The sequence below is a fragment of the Panthera tigris genome, chromosome D2 (assembly GCF_018350195.1).
Source record: "Panthera tigris isolate Pti1 chromosome D2, P.tigris_Pti1_mat1.1, whole genome shotgun sequence".
NCBI lineage: Eukaryota > Metazoa > Chordata > Mammalia > Carnivora > Felidae > Panthera > Panthera tigris.
In genome coordinates this window covers 51,531,050-51,546,837 of record NC_056670.1, presented here as the reverse complement: position 1 = coordinate 51,546,837, position 15,788 = coordinate 51,531,050, and the positions used below count along the sequence as shown (strand labels likewise).

Sequence of the window (15,788 nt, the reverse complement as noted above, 5' to 3'; positions counted from 1 at the left end):
AAATATGGAACCAAGAATACTCTATGCAGCAGGGTTGTCATTCAAAATAGAGTAAGAGAGGGGCACCTGGGTGGCCGACTTCAGCTCAGGTCATGATCTCACCGTCCGTGAGTTCAAGCCCCATGTCGGGCTCCGTGCTGACAGCTCAGAGCCTGGAGCCCGCTTCAGATTCTGTTTCCCTCTCTCTCTGCCCCCCTCGCCCCCACTCATGCTCTGTCTCTCTCTGTCTCAAAAATAAATAAAAACACTAAAAAAAAAAAAAATAGAGTAAGAGATAGAGTTTCTCAGACAAAAACTAAAGGAGTTTGTGACCACTAAACCAGCCCTGCAAGAAATTTCAAGGGGAATTCTTTGAGTTGGGAGAGGAGGGGAGGGAAACTAAAAGCAACAAAGACTAAAAAGTACCAGAGCATCACCAGAAACACCAACTCTACAGGTAACACAATGGCCCTATTTCATATCTTTTAATAATCACTCTGAATGTAAGTGGATGAAATACTCTAGTACAGGGTATTAGAACAGATTTAAAAACAAGGTCCATCTATATGCTGCCTACAAGAGACTCATTTTAGACCTAAAGACAACTGCAGACTGAAAGTGAGGGGATGGAGGACCATCTATCATGCTAATGGACATCAATGAAAGCTGAAGTAGCCATACTAATACAAGACAATCTAGATTTTAAAACAAAAGTTGTAACAAGAGATAAAGAACAGTATTATATCATAATTAAGGGAGGGGTCTATCCATCAAAAATATCTAACAATTGTAAATATTCATGCCAGCTTGGAAGCACCCAAATATATAAATCAATTAATAACATAAAGAAACTCATTGATAATAATACAATTATGGTAGGGGGCTTTAACACCCCACTTACAGCAATGGACAGATCATCTAAGCAGAAAATCGACAAGGAAACAATGGCTTTGAACACACTGGACCAGATGGAATTTATTTCATCCTAAAACAGAATACACATTCTTCTCGAGTACACACGGAACATTCTCCAGAAGAGATCACATACTGGATCACAAATCAACCCTCAACAAGTACACAAAGATTGGGATCATAGCATGCATATTTTCAAATCACAGTGCTATGAAACTTAAAGTGTACCACAAGAAAAAAATTTGGAAAGCCCTTAAATACATTAAGGTTACAGAACATCCTACTAAAGAATGAACAGATTAACCAGGAAATCAAAGAAGAAATTTAAAAAATACATGGAAGCACATGAAAATGAAAACATGACAGTCCAAAATCTTTGGGATGCAGCAAAGGCAGTTATAACAAGGAAGTATATTACAATTCAGGCCTATCTTGAGAAGCAAGAAAGGTCCCTACACAACTTAATCTTACGCCTAAAGGAGCTAGAAAAGAGACAGCATATAAAGTCTAAACCAGCAGAAGAAGGGAAATAATAAAGATTAGAGCAGAAATAATTGATAAACAAAAACAGAACAGATCAACAAAACTAAGAGCTGGTTCTTCGAAAAAATTAACAAAATTGATAAATTCTTAGCGAAACTTACCAAAAAGAAAAGAGAAAGGATCCATATAAAATCACTAATGAAAGAGGAGAGATCACAACCACCAACAGAGAAATATAAACAATTATAACAAAATATTATCAAAATTACATGCCAACAAACAGGGCAATGTGGAAGAAATGGACAAATTCGTAGAAACTGACAAACTACCAAAACTGAAACAGGAAGAAATAGAAAATTTGCACAGACCCATAACCAGCAAAGAAACTGAATAAAAATCTCCCAACAAATAAGAGTCCTGTGCTAGATGGCTTCCCAGGAGAATTCTACCAAACATTTATAGAAGAGTTAATAAATATTCTTCTCAAACTGTTCCAAAAAAAAAAAATAGAAAGAAAACTCCCAAACTCATCCTATCGATAAGGGTTTAGTATCCAAAATCTATAAAGAACTTATCGGGGTGCCTGAGCGGCTCAGTCAGTTAAGCATCCAACTTCGACTCAGGTCATGATCTCAGTTCCTGGGTTCGGGCCTGGCAACAGGCTCTGTGCTGACAGCTCAGAGCCTGAAGCCTGCTTCAGATTCTCCCTCTCTCTCTGCTCCTCCCCTGCTTGTACTCTCTCTCTCAAAAATAAACAAACATTAAAAAAAAAAAAAGACCTTATCAAATATCTAAAAAACAAATAACCCAGTTAAGAAACTGGCAGAAACATGAATAGACACTTTTACACAGAAGACATCCACATGCCTAACAGACACATGAAAAGATTTGCTCAACATCACTCATCATCCGGGAAATGCAAATCAGAACCACAATGAGGTACCACCTCACACTTTGTCAGAATGGATAAAATAAACAACACAAGAAACAACAGGTATTGAAGAGGATGCGGAGAAACCCTCTTGCACTGTTGATGGTTATGCAAAATGGTGCGGCAACTTTGGAGAACAGTATAGAGGTTCTTCAACAAACTAAAAATACACTACCCTATGATCCAGCAATTGCACCGTTAGGTATTTACCCAAAACACACAAAAATACAGATTCAAAGGGCTACATTCACCCCAATGTTTATAGCAGCATTATCAACAAGGCCAAACTATGGAGAGAGTCCAAATGTCCATCAACTAATGAATGGGTAAAGAAGATGTGGTTGGGGCACCTGGATGGCTCAGTCAGTTCAGCATCCGACTCTTGGTTTTGGCTCAGGTCATGATCTCACAGTGGTTCGTGAGTTCAAGCCCCACATCGGGCTCTGTGTGGAGCCTGCTTGGGATTCTCTCCCCCTCTCTCTCTGCCCCCTGCCTCTGCTCTTGCATGCGCGTTCTCTTTCTCAAAATAAACTTAAAAAAAAAAATTTATTTATGCACATGGAATGTCCTCCAGAATAGATCACATACTGGGACACAAATCAGTCCTCAAGTACAAAAAGATTGAGATCATACCATGCATATTTTTAGACCACAACACGGTGAAACTCTAAATCAATCACAAGAAAAAATTTGGAAAGGTAAACAAATACTTGGAGACTAAAGAACATCTTACTAAAGAATGAATGGGCCAACCAAGAAGTTAAAGAGGAAATTAAAAAGTACATGGAAGCCAATGAAAATGATCATACCACATCCCAAAACCTCAGGGACACAGCAAAGGCAGTTGTAAGAGGGAAGTATATAGCAATCCAGGCCTTCCTAAAGAAGGAAGAAAGGTCTCAGATACATAACCAAATTTACACCTTAAAGAACTGGAAAAAGAACAGTAAATAAAACCCAAAACCAGCAGAAGACAGGAAATAAAGATCAGAGCAGAAATCAATGCTACCAAAACCAAAAAAACAGGAGAACAAATCAATGAAACCAGAAGCTGGTTCTTTGAAAGAATTAATAAAATTGATAAACCACTAGCCAGTTTGATCAAAAAGAAAAAGGAAAGGACCCAAATAAATAAAATCAAGAATGAAAGAGCAGAGTTCACAACCAAGACAGCAGAAATAAAAACAATAAGAGAATATTATGAGCAATTATACACCAATAAAATGGGCAATCTGGAAGAAACAGACAAATTCCTAGAAACATATAAACTACCACAACTGAAACAGGAAGAAATAGAAAATTTGAACAGACCCATAACCAGTAAAGAAATCGAATTACTAATAAAAAAACATCTCCCCAAAAACAAGAGTCCAGGGCCAGATGGCTTTCCAGGGGAATTTTACCAAACATTTAAGGAGAGTTAACACCTATTCTCTTGAAGCTGTTCCAAAAAATAGAAATGGAAGGAAAACTTCCAAACTCTATGAAGCCAGCATTACCTTGATTCCACAATCAGACAGAGACCCCACTAAAAAAGCACTAGTGACCAATTTCCCTGATGAATATGGATGCAAAAACCCTCAACTAGGTATTAGCCAACTGGATCCAAAAATACGTTAAAAAAAATTATTCACCACGACCAAGTGGGATTTATACCTGGGATGCAGGGCTGGTTCAACATCTGCAAATCAATGTGATTCATCACATCAATAAAACAAAGGACAAGAACCACACGATCCTCTCACTAGATGCAGAGAAAGCATTTGACAAAATACAGCATGCTTTCTTCATAAAAACCCTCAAGAAAGTAGGGGTAGAAGGATCATACCTCAAGATCATAAAAGCCATATATGAAAGACCCAATGCTAATATCATCCTCAGTGGGGAAAAACTGAGAGATTTCCCCCTAAGGTCAGGAACAAGACAAGGATGTCCACTCTCGCCACTGTTATTCAACACAGTATTGGAAGTCTTAGCCTCAGCAATCAGACAACACAAAGAAATAAAAGGCATCCAAATCAGCCAGGAGGAGGTCAAACTTTCACTCTTCGCAGATGACATGATACTCTATATGGAAAACCCAAAAGATTCCACCAAAAAACTGCTAGAACTGATCCATGAATTCAGCAAAGTTGCAGGATGTAAAATCAATGCACAGAAATCAGTTGTATTCCTACAGACTAATAATGAAGCAACAGAAAGAGAAATCAAGGAATCAATCCCATTTACAATTGCACCGAAACCCATAAAATACCTAGGAATAAATCTAACTAAAGAGGTGAAAAATCTATACACTGAAAACTATAGATAGCTTATGAAAGAAGATAAAGAAGAGACAAAAAAATGGAAAAATATTTCATGGTCCTGGATAAGAACAAATATTGTTAAAAATGTCAATACTACCCAAAGCAATATACATATTCATTGCAATACCTATCAAAATAACGCCAGCATTCTTCACAGAGATAGAACAAACAATTCTAAAATTTGCATGAAACCAGAAAAGAACTCAAATAGCCAAAACAATCTTGAAAAAGAAAACCAAAGCTGGAGGCATCACAATCCCGGACTTCAAGCTGAATTACAAAGCTGTAATCATCAAGACAGTATGGTACTGACACGAGAACACTCAGATCAATGGAACAGAATAGAGAACCCAGAAATGGACCCACAAACGTATGGCCAACTAATCTTTGAAAAAGCAGGAAAGAATATCCAAGGGAATAAAGACAGTCTCTTCAGCAAGTGGTGCTGGGAAAACTGGACGGCGACATGCAGAAGAATGAACCTGGACCACTCTCTTACACCATACACAAAAACAAACTCAAAACGGATGAAAAACCTAAATGTAAGACAGGAAGCCATCAAAATCCTCGAAGAGAAAGCAGGCAAAATCCTCTTTGATGTCAGCTGTAGCAACTTCTTACTCAACATGTCTCCAGAGGCACGGGAAACAAAAGCAGAAGTGAACTATTGGGACCTCATCAAGATAAAAAGCTTCTGCACAGCAAAGGAAACAATCAGCAAAACTAAAAGGCAACTGACTGAATGGGAGAAGATATTTGCAAATGACATATCAGATGAAGGGTTGGTATCCAAAATCTATAAAGAACTTATCAAACTCAACATGCAAAAGACAAAGAATCCAGTGAAGAAATGGGCAAAAGACATAAATAGACACTTCTCCAAAGAAGACATCCAGATGGCAAACCAACACATGAAAAAATGCTCAATATTACTCATCATCAGGGAAATACGAATCAAAACCACAATGAGATACTACCTCACACCAGCCAGAATGGCTAACATTAACAACTCAGGCAACAAAAGATGTTGGGGAGGATGCAGAGAAAGAGGATCTCTTTTGCACTGCTGATGGGAATGCAAACTGGTACAGCCACTCTAGAAAACAGTATGGAGGTTCCTCAAAAAATTAAAAATAGAACTACCCTACAATCCAGCAACTGCACTACTAGGCATTTATCCAAGGGATACAGGTGTGCTGTTTCGAAGGGGCACATGCACCCCAATGTTTATAGCAGCGCTATCAACAACAGCCAAAGTATGGAAAGAGCCCAAATGTCCATCAGCAGATGAATGGATAAAGAAGATGTGGTGTGTGTGTGTATATATATACATATGTATAAATATATATGTGTATATATATATATGTATGTATGTATGTATATGTGTGTGTATATATATATCCTCGAGGAGAAAGCAGACACACACACACACACACACACACACACACAGACACACACACACACAGTGGAGTATTACTCTGCACTCAAGAAGAATGAAATATTCCCATTTGCAACTACGTGGATGGAACTAGAGGGTATTATGCTAAGCAAAATTAGTCAGAGAAAGATATCGTATGACTTCACTCATATGAGGAATTTAAGATACAAAACAGATGAACATAAGAGAAGGGAAGCAAAAATATAAAAACAGGGAGGGGGACAAAACATAAGAGACTTTTAAATATAGAGAACAAACAGAGGGTTAATGGAGGGGTTGTGGGAGATGGGATGGGCTAAGTGGGTAAGGGGCATTAAGGAATCTACTCCTGAAATCACTGTTGCACTATATGCTAAGTAACTTGGATGTAAATTTAAAAAATAAATTAAAAAAATAAAAAAAATTATTTAAAGATGTGTTATATACATATACTCTACAATAGAATATTACTCAGCCAACAAAAAGAATGAAATCTTGCCATTTGCAACAACGTGAATAAGCTAGAATATATTATGCTGAGTGAAATAAGTCAATCAGAGAAAGACAAATACCACATGATTTCACTCATATGTCGAATTTAAGAAACGTAACAGATGAACAATGGGGGGCATAGAGAAGAGAGGAAAACAAACTACAAGGGACTCTTAATGACAGAGAACAAACCATGGTTTGACAGAGGGAGATGGTGGGAGATGGGCTAGATGCGTGATGGGTACTAAGGAAGACACTTATGATGAGCACTGGGTGTTGTATGTAAGTGATGAATCACTGAATTCTACTCCTGAAATCAAAATTGCAATGTATTTTAACTAAAATTTACATTTAAAAAATGCAAAAATACATACATACATATATACATACGTACGTACGTACATACGTATAAATAAGGGAGGATTAGGGGTCTTTTGTTTTTTGTGGGGTTTTTTTGGGAAGACTAGTTTTTAGCCCTATCACCCAAATCCTCCTGGTCCTTCAGCACTTAGTCTAACCTTCAGTGCTGCTTCCTGACATCTCTCATTTTCTGCTCTTCCATTATTTAACTCTTTTATTAAACTTATCATGGAAGGGGCAGCTGGGTGGCTCAGTCAGTTAAGCTTCTGACTTTGGCTCAGGTCCTGATCTCATGGTTCATGGGTTCAAGCCCCACATCAGGATCTCTGCTGTCAGCATAGAGCCCGCTTCAGATCCTCTGTCCCCCTTTCTCTACCCCTCCCCTGCTCACATTTTCTCTCTCAAAAATAAATAAATGTTTAAGAAAAAAACTTATCATGTAAGAGTCTTGTCACAATCACGCTGTAAATTTTTACAAGGTAAAAATAAGAACCATGTTGGATTTTTTAAAAATTTCTCTGAATAACCTGCATAGAATTTTATACAAATTTATTTAACAAATATTGGAGAGCTCTGCATAAGTGGTGGCTGACATACTACAAATCACAAATAAAGAACAGTAAGAGTTTTGGTATATGATCAAGAGTCCTCATCGTCAATTTTTTACATATACTAGGGCCAAAGTTTCATTTACAAGCCAGTAAAGGCAAATTCAAAAGACAAAAATAGTTGAGTCCTAGATAAGAAAATCAACACCGCAGAACATAGAGATGTTTTCACAACCATGTAATTTTAATAACCAATATCGACAATCATTTAGGGGCTAAAAAATAGAGAAGAGGATTTAGAACAACCTTGGTATCTTACCTAAACTGTAAAAATTTTGAAATATAAGAGGAAACACCACATTATAAGACTAACAAGAGAAGTCAGATTGAGATTGACAGATTAGAGAGAAAAAAAAAATAGGAAAGAGCAATTGAAAAAGAACAGTTCAGTCACTGACAGCAGCACCTCTCATGTATCACAATATTCCCACACTATACCATAGTAAGCACCATATAAAAACTAATAACCAACAAACAATATTGGTGGGCTGATTGATCAAAAAATATTACCTTATGTTTAATACAGTTGAAGATCATGATCAGGTGTGTCAATCATTTTAATGTTAACTATTTTTGGTTAAAAAGTATGTTTCAGTTATTTAGAAAATCCATTTATATATAATACTATAAATAAATTACTAAAATACCTAACTTATGTAAATATATTACCAAATAATTAAAAACCACTGAAGTTAAAAAGAGGCTGCAAGTAGTTTAATCACCTTAATAAAAAACAGAAAGACTTAAAAGAACGATGTTGGACGTGTATCCAAAATACACAAAGAAATCTTAAAATTCAAGAGTAAGAAAACTCAATCCAAAAAAAAAAAAAAAAGGAAAAAACCTGAATAGACATTTCAGCAAAGAAGAGATACAGATGGCAAATAAGCACATGAAACTATGCTCAACATCACATATCATTGGAAAACTGCAATTTTAAGTAAGATACCGCTACACATTTATTAGAAGGGCTAAAATCTACAACACTGACAATATCCAGTATTGGTGAGGATGTGCAGCAACAAGAACTCTCATTCACTGCTGATGGAAATACAAAATGGTACAGCCGCTTTGAAAGACACTTTCTTATAAAATTAAACATCTCCTTATGCTCTTTGGTGTTTACCTAAGCACATTGAAAATTTGTGCCCATACGAAAACCTGCACATGAATGTTTACAACTTTATTCATAATTGTCCAAAACAGGAAGCAACCAAGATATCCTCAATAAGTGAGTAAATCAACTGTTGGTATGCCCATACAATGGAACATTATTCAGTGATAAGAAGGAATGATCTATCGAGTCACAAAAAGACATAAAGAAACCTTAATTTCACATTGCTAAGTGAAAGAAGCCAATCTGAGAAGGCTACATATTGCATGACTCTCAACTATTTGACATTCTGGAAAAGGTAAAACTATGGAGACTTAAAAAAGGTAAGTGACTGTTAAGAATCCGGAAGGAGGAAAAGAGGGGTACTTAAGTGGAGCACAGGCCTTTTTTTTTTTTTAAGGCAGTGAAACTAGTTTATATGATACTGTAATGGCAGATACATACCACTGTGCATTTGCCAAAACCCATACAAAACAGTATGAAGAGTGAACCCTAATATAAACTATGGACTTTACTTAATAATAATGGATGAATATTGGTTACCAAGCATAAGAAATGTACTACACTAATGCAAGATGTTAACTATAGGGAAAAGTGTGGGTGGGGGAATATGGAGGCATATACGAACTACATACTTTTCACTCAATATTTTGGTCAACCTAAAACTGCTCTTAAAAGTAAATCTGTTAGAAAAACAATAACAGGAAATAAGGAAATCTGTTAACTTTAAGAGGATTAACCAAAGCAAATTTAACCTTACACCAAAAACATTTAGACAAAAACCACAAAACAAAAATGAAGTGAAAATTCAAAACAACCCATGCCAGTGTGTCTTATCAGCCCATGCCTCATCAAATGAGGATTATAAAACACACCTGATAGACCTCAGAAGATTCTGATTAGATCAAATAAAAAAATACAGCAAAACAAAATTTATAGACACTGATTCAAAGAAGTACAATACAATCCCATGCTGCAGATTAAAGCAAGTCTACATGGAATATTTCTAATTCACAAAGAAATGTGTGGTTAGTGAACATAAGAGAGACATTTACCCATCCTAGAATCTACTGTCTTAAAAAAACAAAACAAACAAACACAAAAACCCACTGCTTTTTAAAGATCACTGGCTCAAACTGTAGTGCCAACAAATAACAGCATGTCCTAAGAATGGATTATGATACTTCCCTACATTCTAGTATTTCGTTTGACCTATAGTTACTTTAAAAATAGAAATGTTAAGTCTTTTATAGGCAGGGCAAAGATTCCTTAGGTCAGCACAGATTCCATTCACATACTGATATTACCTGAATGATCTCTCTAGGCACTTCATGTTGTGACTTCTGATGTTTACTATCCTTGGAAATACCATGTGCTTAAGATTAATTCTTAAGAGAGGCAAGTGCCTAGTAATTTCATCATCACTCTTTAGAAGTCATACTGTAGAGCTCCAAATGTAGCCTCCTAACCTGGGATATGTTCTGCCAACCACCTATCTGACAACCACATGAAGCAAGCTAAGACTGAATAACAGATCTCTGAAACAAAGAGATTATTCGATTGATCTTTCACTCAACAAGTATTTGCTGAAGGCCTCCTATGTGTTAAGCACTATTCCAAGTGCTGGGAATATGACCTAGAACAAAATATTAAAATATTTCTGCCCTCATGGTGATTATATTTTTATATGTCTACATGGTCACCATACCATTTCTACTAGCCCAGCATCCTCCTGATCTTTGGCTATGTAGCAAAGGTAACCAGACTGATTGAGTTTATAAAATGATTCTATGTAATTTCAGTATCACTACACATAGTTATTAGTTCTTACCTGGTCCTGTGTTGATAATAACGTAAATAGAGTCTCCAATGCTGCTCTTCGAACTGATGATATAGTGTGATGCAAAAAAGGCCAGACACGTGGAACTAGAACTGTGAGTGACTGCTGAATACTAATAAACAAGACACAAATTAGGCTTACTCATTTTCAGTTGAAATTCTATTGATACATTTTCTAAGTATGTCCTGTAGACCTCATACCTTTTTTGATGAATAAATTCTAAAAAGGTAGTATTTTCATATGAACGTTCATTTAACATCCTCATTCAAAACTGTTATTATACCACCAGAATACCCAGAGCAAATGCAGTCATAAATATCAACATTAAGTTCTATGGTACTAATGCCACGAATTACCTTTGTCAAAGTAGAACTTTCCAATATAGCTGCCCTTTTTTCAGTCTGTTCTTAGGAAAATGGAACATGTGTCTTAACTGGTAGGCTACACAAAATCAAGATTAATTTTTTCTTCTTTCCCATGGCTAACCCCAATCAGTAACCATTAGATGCACATAACTTATATTCCCCATTGGGGTCATCTCTGCCACATTATCAAACGAGCAAGAGGTGGCATGGTAGTAGCTTCGAAATCTGTCATCCTGATTTAGCATTACTAAAGTTAGGAAAACTCAGATTATCTTCCTTCTCACAATTAGAATTTAAATGGAAAAGCAAGCAAAGCCACTTCTAGGCTAACAACTTGGACCACAGAATTCCTGTCGTGTCCATGAGTCATTTATAAAAACTACCTTGAATTAGGAAATGATTTAGAAATAGCATTTGAAATATATAACTCTAGAAAAAGGCATGAATAAAAAAGAATATGGCAGGTGTTAACTATATGTTCTTTTGTGGTTCCCCTCAGGTCTATATTTTAGCATTATTTTCATCACTTGCAGGTTTGTATGAACATCTCTTCTCACATTTATTTACATGTTTAGTAAATTTACTTATAAAATTATTAAACACATGAACAGAGACAAAAAACAGACTCAAACTATGTAAAAGCATTATAACAAGGTCTTGTTAATAGAGTAACTTTTAACTGTTCATGCTCCAAATGACATGCTGCATTTCTTCTCACATAGCTGGAAAGTATCTGCCAAATATCATAATATGTGAAACAAATTTCCTAACAGGGCAATTTTGAAAAATAAATACATAAAAACTACATTATTTCACACATTATTGTATTTCATACATTATTTCTGAATTAACAGAATTTTTACTACTTCTTTCATTTCCTTACATTATCTAGCTTTCCTGACACTACTCAAAGATTTTTTTTTTTTTTTTTTTTTAAGTCCTAAACCCTTTATTTAGGACAGTGGTTAACACAGGCTCACAATCCAAACCGACATCACCCTGTTTTTAAATAAAGGTTTACTGGAACACAGCCATATTCATTCCTTATGCGTTGTCTATGGCTACTATTGAGCTACAATGGCAAAGTTGAGTAGTTTTGACAATGACCATATAACCCACAAAACCAAAAATACCACTATCTGGGCTTTCACAGAAAAAGTTTACCAACTTCTGATTTAGGGTAATTAAAAACTCTTGCATTCTGCAGCTTGAGAAGGGCTTTCACACAGATGAACACATTTAATCCCTATAGCTTTCACTACTAATTGAAATACCTGAATATTAGGAAATCTCATAAATGCACTACCAATTTTTCTCTTCGTTTGCTTTTACAGGCATTTATTTTGCAATTCCAACTTGTAGGTTGTCCTACTGCCCTAAATTTACCCCTGAAGTACTCTCAGCAGGGGCAGTATTACTTGAAACATTCTGAACATGTTTTTAATACATCTATGATTTTCATTAGAAATAGACTTACAGAGCCAGAAATCATTTATAATCATGAGCATATGCACATTCACTAAACATCCTCTCTAGGCTAAGAACAGTAATTAATTTTCTCATCTGTGATTTTTAAAGTTGCATGTGAATTTTTTCTTCTGTATCTCCAAAGAAACTATTAATAGAAATAGTATTACTCAGGAGGCAATCTAAAAGGTAGGGAATACATTAATTAGCTGAACTTTATTTCAAGTATCAGGACAGGAAAATAGGTGACACTTTTTGATTTATGTTTTTGGCTTCACTCAACCTCTGTCTTTGGACATTATACTGCATTATTATGTATTATTCCCTTCCTGATAATTATTGAAATCAAGACCAAGAGTTGAAATGAACATTACAAAGAAAAAGTTCACTGAGGAGCAAATTTTGGAAAATGTAATGCTGATGTTCAATGATAATTCTATTAGCTAAATGTCTCTAAAGCTAATGTTCTGTATTCGGACTGGATATGAAAATAATATGCAATGATTAAACTCTTGAAGTTAACTATCACAGGATGAACAAAATGAAGAATTATATAACCAAAGTACCCCAAGGATAAACATGACCTTTTTAAGCTCCTGCCTCTACTATGCTGGTGGCTAGAGAGTAAAGAAAAAGCCAATTTGAAAATAGTAGTCTTTGGCATTTCCAACTCACTTTAAGTGCTGTAGTGAAAGATGCCAAACTATTTTATTTTTAGGATTATCTGGAAATGTACGTAAACATTTTTTACTTTACTAACTACAAATAATTACCTGCATTGTTGGACCTGAGGATAAGTTAATAAGGATGAAAGAAGAGTCATAATACTATTTGTTGATGCAGTAAGATCATCTAGTTCCAGAAGAGCATCCCATAGTGTATTTATAATGAATGGTACCTATAGGATCAGTTATTAAGAAAACAGTTATTTTACACAATATACTCACAAGCCATGCAAAATTGTAGTCACTACTGATTCAAAAACATATATAACCCCCATGCCCTTGGATAGTGTCAGTTTTGAGCAAAATTAAAGAGGAGACATTATTTGCCTTTAGTAATTCTCTACCCCTCTTTAAATGCCACTCAACTCTACTTTGGCACTTCCCTTCCTACCCAGGCTTATAATGGGAGGGAGAATTCAGGAAATAAGATAGCCAATACTCCTATTTTATGTAAAAAACTAAAACTGGAAAACAATATAGTGTACATACACCAGACATGACCTTCTCTGTAAACTAATATACTTAAAACAACACTAGTCATCATGAAAAGATAAATTTAGTTTTTGACTTTTTAAATAAATACTGCTTGCTGCACTTCCAAATGCTGTATACATGTTATGGTTTTGATAATAAAAAAGAAAGACATTAAAAGAGGCATTTCAAAAAATGAGACCAGATTAAAACAACTTAAAGCCAAAACCAAAATCAAAACAAACACAAATCCCATATGTCTAAAAACCAGGAGTAAAATAAAGAAGAAATGGTTGCTTTCTTCTCAAATAAGTTCCTTATATACTCGGTACACAAAGGGGAAGTAGATTAATAGACAAAATTCACTATTCCAAGGATAATATATAATTGACATTGTATACGTCAGAGGACTATCTGTTATATGAAAAATGGAAGGACAGGATGTCTGGCTGGCTGAGCATGTGACTCTCAATCTTGAGGTTCTAAGTTCAAGCTCCACATTGAATGCAGAGATTACTTAAAAATAAAATCTTCAGTACGGAAACCAATTTGACAATAAATTTCATATTAAAAAAATAAATATATAAATAAGTAAAATCTTTTAAAAAAATTGGAGAAGGAGAAAAAAATACTGAATATTTTTCCTAATACTCTATACCCAAGTGTAAACAAGCTCTATAGAAGAAAATGCAAAAATATTTAATTTACCTTCTGTGTCTGAAGGTCTACAAGGCTTTCTACCACAGGTACTAATGATGCTGCAGCAACAGCTCTGACATCATCATCAAAGTCCTGAAGTCCTTCAATTATTCTAGTTAAAACTTTAGGCAATAAAGTATTAATTACATCCTGTAAAACAGTACATCAAAACAGATTAATTTTCTGTAACGCAATTATTGTGCTTAAAACTTGTTTTATTAAATTTACCATATGAAAGCACAAGTCCCAATCTTTTTTTAAGTTTACTTATTTAAGTAATCTCTACAACCAACGTGGCTCAAACTCATGACCCCAGGATCAAGAGTCACATGTTCTTCAACTGAACCAGCCCCGTGCCCCAAAAATCCCAACCTTTAGGGGCACCTGGGTGGTTCAGTCAGTTAAGCATCTGACTTCGGCTCAGGTCATGATCTCGCAGTTCTTGAGTTTGAGCCCCGCATCGGGCTCCATGCTGACAGCTCAGAAGTTGGAGCCTGCTTCAGATTCTGTGTCTCCCTTGCTCTCTGCCCCTTCCCCGCTCACACTCACTCTCTCTCTCTCTCTCTCTCAAAAATAAATAAAACATTTTTTTTAAAAGTCCCAATCTTTATTAAAAAAGAATCACATAAACAAAAAATAACAACAGAAGTCTATTTGTAACTAATCCCATTTGAAAAACCACAACTGGGGCGCCTGGGTGGCTCAGTGGGTTAAGCGGCCGACCTCAGCTCAGGTCATGATCTCGTGGTCCGTGGGTTCGAGCCCCGCGTCGGGCTCTGTGCTGACAGCTCAGAGCCTGGAGCCTGTTTCAGATTCTGTCTCTCCCTCTCTCTGACCCTCCCCCGTTCATGCTCTGTCTCTCTCTGTCTCAAAGATAAATAAACGTTAAAAAAAATTTTTTTTAAAAAAAAGAAAAACCACAACAGTATCAAGTATCTATTAAATGTGACTTAAAACATCAGATAACGTTTTCGAGGTAAAACTATGAACTCCCTGCGTGAACACATACAGATACATACCACTGTGCTGGACCCTCAATTTCTATTTCTTATTCAACACTAATGACAACCAAAAGGGGTGTGAGAGAAAAGGGCAGGAAAAGCTCTCCTTACTTCCTGCTCTCCATACTTCAATCTATTCTCCTTTCAACCTCCCTAAATAGAGCCAGCCCCCAGAATCTATTTCTGGGATCATACACAAGGAATCACCCTGAGAATCGGTCTTCCTATGAAACAGGAACAAGTATTCAAACCTAATGAACCATCTTTTGATTCATACTTAAATTCTTACAGTACCACCTATGTCTAAGCTACTACCTCAAGAAGGCAAATCTTGAAATGCTGGCTCATCTGTAACACTAAGAATCTAAGGTAATTTCATACAATAAAAATAAGAGGGAAAAAACCTCTCCCATACATGCTTCAAAACCTGAAGTGTTTACCTGACGAACTGCCAAAGCATACTTTATTCCTAGCAGACCACCATGTCTAACTTCCCATTGTTCTTGAGTAAGTAATTTAAGAAGCACATCCACAGTCTTATGAACTCCTGTTTCATTCATGTGTTTTAACACCACACCTAATGTCTGAGCACAAGTTTCACGAACTGGTGCCACAACC

General features: G+C 35.9%; 1 protein-coding gene across 3 annotated transcripts in view; it reads right to left on the bottom strand.

The window, feature by feature from the left end:
• The window catches only part of BTAF1 (B-TFIID TATA-box binding protein associated factor 1), a 118,609-nt gene that overhangs the window by 63,350 nt on the left and 39,471 nt on the right, over positions 1-15,788 (bottom strand). For all 3 annotated transcript variants that reach the window (XM_007080076.2, XM_042959979.1, XM_042959978.1), the window contains 4 exons: positions 15,611-15,787; positions 14,179-14,319; positions 13,048-13,172; positions 10,434-10,554 (listed from right to left, as the gene is read on the bottom strand). In XM_007080076.2, the coding sequence (XP_007080138.2) occupies positions 10,434-10,554; positions 13,048-13,172; positions 14,179-14,319; positions 15,611-15,787 (564 nt within the window). The remainder of the gene's footprint in view (positions 1-10,433; positions 10,555-13,047; positions 13,173-14,178; positions 14,320-15,610; position 15,788) is intronic.